General features: G+C 38.9%; 1 protein-coding gene across 1 annotated transcript in view; it reads left to right on the top strand.

Annotated features, from left to right (window-relative positions):
- The window catches only part of LOC115244510 (Down syndrome cell adhesion molecule-like protein Dscam2), a 174,797-nt gene that overhangs the window by 83,235 nt on the left and 84,852 nt on the right, over positions 1-6,710 (top strand). Inside the window, exon 3 of the mRNA XM_029822201.1 lies at positions 6,080-6,430. Within this exon, the coding sequence (XP_029678061.1) occupies positions 6,080-6,430 (351 nt within the window). The remainder of the gene's footprint in view (positions 1-6,079; positions 6,431-6,710) is intronic.

The following is a 6,710-nucleotide window of genomic DNA, read 5'->3' as shown; positions in this document are numbered from 1 at the left end:
GACTGATACGAACCTGGGAAACATTTCGGACGGTTTACTGCGGATAACAGTGGTTTAATAAAGAAAAAAGAATTATATGTGCGATGCCGACAATACGAGGCGATTTTGGCGCGGTCACTGGTACGCTATGTTATACTCGGCCATATGGTCATTGCCTACGAGAACTAAAATTTAATATCCGCCGCGGACGCTCGCCGCTGAAATTTAATATCCACAATAATGCAGCGTCTCTCCTTCCGCAATGCGCGAAGCGAGATGCACGAATCGGGATTGTCGGGGACGCCGACCTCGCCGAGAACATCCGTTCATTAGTAGCACGCGGAGATTAATCAGATTTGCTGTAAACGTGGAGAGCCGTTCCCAGAAAATTGCATACACAAGAGGACACGAGATAGAAGAGTTATATAAGATAATTAAACACTTTGCGTTCCGCGATTTTATTAATAGTCGTAATTAGCAACCATTAAGCTGAAATACTAATCACAACGAAAATATTGTACCGTATATATATGCTTATGGACTTCGTTCCGGGGTTTACAGAGGCATAACAATCTAAAAGTCATCTTAACTGAAGTTGATAAATTGTAAATAAAAAAACATTCTCCAACATGACGTTCAATATCATAACTTCATGTATTATACGCGAACAAGTTCTCCCCGCATCGTATGCGCTGTCGCGATTGTGTCGATATCAGTTATAGCGTAATTCGCTGCATGTATTATATATAATCCCGGCTTATGTACACGCATGTACATACATATGCGTACATGTACGTGTATCTATCGTGAATGGAACCGCGCGCGCGCGCGCGGCTATAGGCTCTTTGTCGAATGTAATACCTAAACTACATAGACCATTCGGTCCACCTGATTTGGCGGGCAATCTATTCAGAAGGCTGCCTTATCACAGCTGCTGCTCTTAGCTTGTTATATCATGTCTCACTCTCTGAGTATATATGTTTATTAACCGCTATATATCGCGGTAAAAGTATAGATGCACTATGCGCAAAATATTTTCATACATGAACGCAAAAACATTTCGTTGTTTCTATTTTTATCAGTATCTCGTATTGAATGTATAGAAAACTTTTGACTATGTCACCGATCTATCAACAAATATTTTGATAACAGATTCTGTGACGAATTAAAATCGATATTTTATATCGAACATTTCACACAATCTGCAATATTAAATAAAACTTTTAAAATTCCTGGAGTAATAAAAATTCGCGAAGGAACAAAAAACAAGATGCGTTAATTAAGTTTGTTTTTCGGACAAACTCTTTAATTTTCAATATTACAATAAATATCTCTGTATTTTTTATTAGCATTTTAAATAAATGCTCTTCCAATTTATCGAAACATTAATTATTACAAATTAATAATGAGACAATTTCCCAATAAAATAAAAATATCTCCTACAAAAAAGCAATCTATTTTTATTATTATTATTATCTTTTTATAGTAATAAAAATTATAAATAATATTATTATTATTATTAGCAATATATTATTATCTTTTTTATTCAATCTATTTTACATATGAAAAACTGGAATAATTTTGATATTTATCGAATATATTCATACTTTGCAATTTTTGTACTGTATACATACACGATAGCAAATGGAGTAATTATGCACGTAAGCGTGCAACTTAATCACGAATTTGTAGATCTCAAAAAGATTAAAGTTTCTAGGGCAGGCTTTCGCAACTGTTTAGGATAATTGTGGTCGTTAAGCGTTGTATCCGGGTCCTTATCTAAGGAAGCCTCGAGTTTAGTTCGAGCGAGAACGGGGTACTCCCATGTCACGTAGATCGGACAAGAGTGGAACCGCGGAATTAGCGTAATTATCGTGCAAGCGAGTACAGCCGTGCCCTCCAAAAATATCGTACCCCGGCAGGGTGTGGCGTTATCGCAGTCGTTAAAGATAATACTGGCACGGTTTATCGGGAAATGTTGATCCCAATTATTGCTGCCGCGCATTCGATATGAATAATACGACGGGGGGATTAGAGGAAGTCGTGTATTATTCATGCACGCGTTGAGCGGAACTCTACTGAAACGTTGCTTCCGGCTTGCGAGTTTTGCGACTAATTGCAGAACACAAAATACAATATAAAATATAAAATAAAAAAAATAGAAAATTTAATAATTTATAATTTAATTGTAATATATTACAATATATCTCAAACTTGTAAAATTTTTATCGATCAGAGAGATTTTCGCGAATTTGTATCTATTTTTTTATCGTCGGCAAAAAATTTTCGAGAGGAACTACATCTTAAAATTTCAAGACTAAATATATAAGCCTCTAAAAAAAAACAGAATCTCTTAAATATATTGGATTGTATTAACTATTCAAATCAATATTGCAAATGGTACTAAACTATTTTAAATCATATTTAATATTGTTACATCATGCAAAATTAGAGTTTTCGAGAAGAAAAAATAAGATCTCCTAGAAATCCACAGAATTAAATTCTGATTAATCATTCTAGAACACTAGTAAACAGAAGGATAAGTACTACGAAAGGGGAAGATTCAAGGGATACGTTTCACTAGCCGGATCAAATAATTGCCGTCTTGATAGGCAGAGTAAACATCGGCAGCTCACTTGAGAGGGGAAGGGGGAGCGAAAGAAGAGGAAAGGTATGAAAGTTAGTGAGAGGAGAAACCGACGTCGCACGAGATCGTGGACTCTTATCAAGTCCCCCCGTTGCCCTTCACCTTTTCTCCAGGATTCGCCCCCTCGTCGAGAACTCTCGGAAAGGCAGTCTGCAAATTCAATCTTACCGGAGACCTCTACCCATCTACACAGTTTGTTCCGCCTATTGATTCCTGGTTCGTAGCACAAGCTCCTTTTACCGAACCCACCGATTCGAAGGTTTCGTGGCGAGAGAGCGAAATCCAGACAGATGATAGAAACCCCACTTGTGTTCGGATTTCGGAGACTGACCGAGAATCATGAGAGATTCTCCAAAGAGAAACAACCATGAGAGATTTCCATATTTAATAGCCTTTTCAAAATGTTTTAAAATTTATTATATAATACATTTCCTATCTGTGGAAAATATATCGAGAATTTAAAAATAGTATAAACTCGAAACAGAGATAAACTCATCACAAATATTAATTCAAATAAAAAAAATATCTGCGCTTTAATTTATAATTACATAAATAAAACCTATAATGACGCAACGTGTGTATTATCACATATGTGAAAAAATAATAATCGTATTAAATATCGAACTTTATATAATTATGAAACTAAACTACGCACACCCACATATACATGCATTAAATAGTATATCAATCCTAATTGTTTTTGTTATAATTAAATTATAATTAATCTGTGTAATAATATATAATAATTTAATTATATAATACGTACAAGTAGAACAAAACATCAAAGTAGCCTCGAGGGTAAATAAATGGAAATAAATCGTTCAACGCTCGCGTTTATAAAATAAAAAACATACAGCTCACAGAGAGTTTAAAAAATAATATATCCAAATTATGCAAAATTATAGAAAAGTCAGCAGAGTTCGGACACATCTACCGATAAATACACAAGTCTGTTAAAGGATCAAATGTGTGCGGATAAATGCGCGACGGTAAAAGCCCGTGCAACTGCGATTGATAACGCGACGCGAAGTGCAAATGCCACCGCGCCATAGACGCATATAATCTGCGCGCAATGTGATTAATAATAATTTGCCGATCGGCATAAGCGGAACCGATTAGCCGGCTTAGCCGAGCGTTATGGTAATAGGGAGCTATTACCCACCGACACCTGCACCCTCTCTCTCTCTCTCTCTCTCGGTCACACCCTCCCGTGCTCTCTCTCTCTCTCTCTCTCTTTCTCGCTCTCTATTTCGTTCTCTGTCTCATCTCACCCGTTCGTATTCCCTTCGGGCTTCCGTTTACCTCCTACTCGCTGCTCAACTCTATTCGTCTGTTTCTGTCACTTCAACGCATGCTTTCGGCCAGTCACTTTGAGCATCTACCGGCATGTTCATTCTTGCTAGCGCTCACTCGTTCGTCGCGACGGCCTTCTTCGACTCCTCGATTTTCCACGTCAACGGATAAATCTCTTCGAGGACGCGTCATAAAGGCGGGATGTTGACGCGAATCTGACCTGCGCAGCAGCTAAGGTACGCAGTAAGATTTGTAGATGTTCCGAAATACTTCCACGAGGTCACGACAAGTATGGAAATCGATACTACGTTAAATTGGATATACGTGAAAGATGCGACAAAAAATATTTCACTCGGCAAGAATTTTTACGTATGCGACACACATTGCATTTTATATTATAATATAAATTTATATTGTAAATTTTATATTACATTATATTATTTATATTATAAATTTTATATTATACCTTTTATAAAATTAATTCAAGTTCCGCGTAAATTGCTAAGTGACAATGTCTTTGACGTAATCCGTCCGTTTGAATTTCTAGTTAACGACGTCGAATTGCGTATACACAATGCGTAATTAATTTTCTGCCAATTAAAGCGGTCGATGCGACGCCTTCGAAAATCGACGCGACGTCGCTTGGGCGAAGCAACGAGCGGAATTCCGCTCGAGAGAGCGCCAGCGTAATACTCGCGCGGAATTAGTAATTAAGTAGCGCGCGCGTGAAAGAGAGAGAGAGAGAGAGAGAAAAAGAGAGAGAGAAAGAGAGACAATTTTCCCCGGAAGCTGGCCGGCATGAAGGTGAGTGCGCAATTGCCGGACACCATGATGGAGGATTTCAATTCTCTTTCTCTCTCACACGCACACCGATTTGCATATTTTGTATTTTGTATGCCGCGCGCATGCAATGCGACATTACGAAATTCGGTCGCGACACACGTGCGCGTTTCCCTCCCGAATGTCGTTATAAACGAATTACAATGGGCGAATGTCGTTATGAGTTTCGTGTTTTTCCGAGCTTCGCATCCCGTTGCGATCGAGGTATTCTACAATATTGAGTCTAAAAGAAGGGGAAATGAAAAGGGGAGGGAAATACTATTTTATTTACCTAGCCGTCTGCAATTTCTACGATCGTAAATCAGCGCAATTAGCTGTTCGTTTTAACGTTTATCAGTTTGTAAATATTATAAATCACAGGTATTAAAAATGATACAGATGCTAAATGGCTTGCTAAAATTTAATCGATCTTCTAAGAATGACATGGATTTAGATAAAAATTAATACTGACTAAATTTTTTATATATTTAATATATAATTTAATATATCGAAGAACTAAATAGATAGCGATCATATCAATCAAAAATTGATCGAGATAATCTAACAATAAGCGTACAAGAGCGCGTGAGTTATAAGACGGTTTAGTTGAATGGTTTTACGCTGCCATAACGATCACGTTAGCCAAATCGCGGTATAATAGTAGTTGAAAGTTAAGTCAATGCATTTCAAAGTTTAAGGCAAGCTATGTAAGCTAACCGTGTGAGAGAGCCGGAATTTATCGCGGCTCCTATGGTTCGCAGCAAATTTCGCCGTAACATTGACACGAAGGATGCAACATGGATGGGCGAAGTGTTAATAACCGGTGCAGGAGCCCGCTAACGATACAAGAGAGGAGCCGGCAAGTAGTTGCTGACGCTTTCACACCTCCGATCAAAGCATTTACGCCGAGAAGTGGGTGTCCCGCGCGCGCACCGCACTACGAGGAGAATAACTTGGCCGAAATATTGGTCGCGACGGCACCGTTCGATTGGCAACCCTAGACACGCTAAGCACGTTGATTAATCCACTTTGGAACTTGTCAAATTGTTTTCCGCCTGATGCGACTGGCCGTCGACATGATATCCCTCACATCCGATTTTCCAATATACCGCCGTACTATAATACTACGTTCAAAGTATTCTTACAACGGCTGTCTTGTGTTATGAGTTCATATCTCTCGTATCTACGATGTGTTAGATTAAATCTGTCTATTAGCTGTCTATTATAGTTTATCGAAGAACGAGATAGAGATATTTTTCTCTAACTATTGCGTTTCGCAATTTGACAGATGTCAAAATTTGAAATATCTTATCTCATAAAAGAATACGTTTCTTTTTGCAGGTGCAGCTGCTATAATAACGTCCGCGAGCGGGCACGGCTTCGACGCGCATTTACGCGGCCCTAGTTTCGTGCTGGAACCGCCGTCGAGGATCGAATTCTCGAATTCCAGCGGCGCCTGGTTGGATTGCACGGCATCCGGAAGTCCGCCGCCGAACATCGACTGGTCTACTGCGGACGGGCATCCGGTCAACGATGTGTCAGGCGTGCGGAGAGTGCTCAGAAATGGTACCCTGGTGCTCCTGCCGTTTCCGGCCGCGGCCTATCGACAGGACGTTCATAGCGCCGCGTATAGATGCTTGGCGAGCAACCCTGTCGGCAAAGTGCTCAGCCGAGATGTACAAGTCAGAGCAGGTGAGAGCAAAATTCGTCCGAGACTCGTATTGATGTACGAAAATCGTAAAACTCGTAAAACGTTATTAAGGATAAAGATCCCTTCTCCGCGAATAAAATATAATTATATAATTTGAATTAAGATATAATTATCTAATTTTTTAAGTTACACATTGCGTAAAGTATAAATGCTGACGTAAAATAAAAACTGAGAGTTTATGATTTTATAAAGCAATTCGCTGTCGATTCCTTTTCATCTATTTGTTGCGCGAGTTCTATTGTCACCAAAGGTTGCGAATGT

The sequence above is a fragment of the Formica exsecta genome, unplaced genomic scaffold, assembly GCF_003651465.1.
Source record: "Formica exsecta isolate Colony F162 unplaced genomic scaffold, ASM365146v1 scaffold82, whole genome shotgun sequence".
NCBI classification, from domain to species: Eukaryota; Metazoa; Arthropoda; class Insecta; order Hymenoptera; family Formicidae; genus Formica; species Formica exsecta.
The sequence above is the reverse complement of the archived record's forward strand: the minus strand, read 5'-3'. Positions and strand labels throughout refer to the sequence as shown.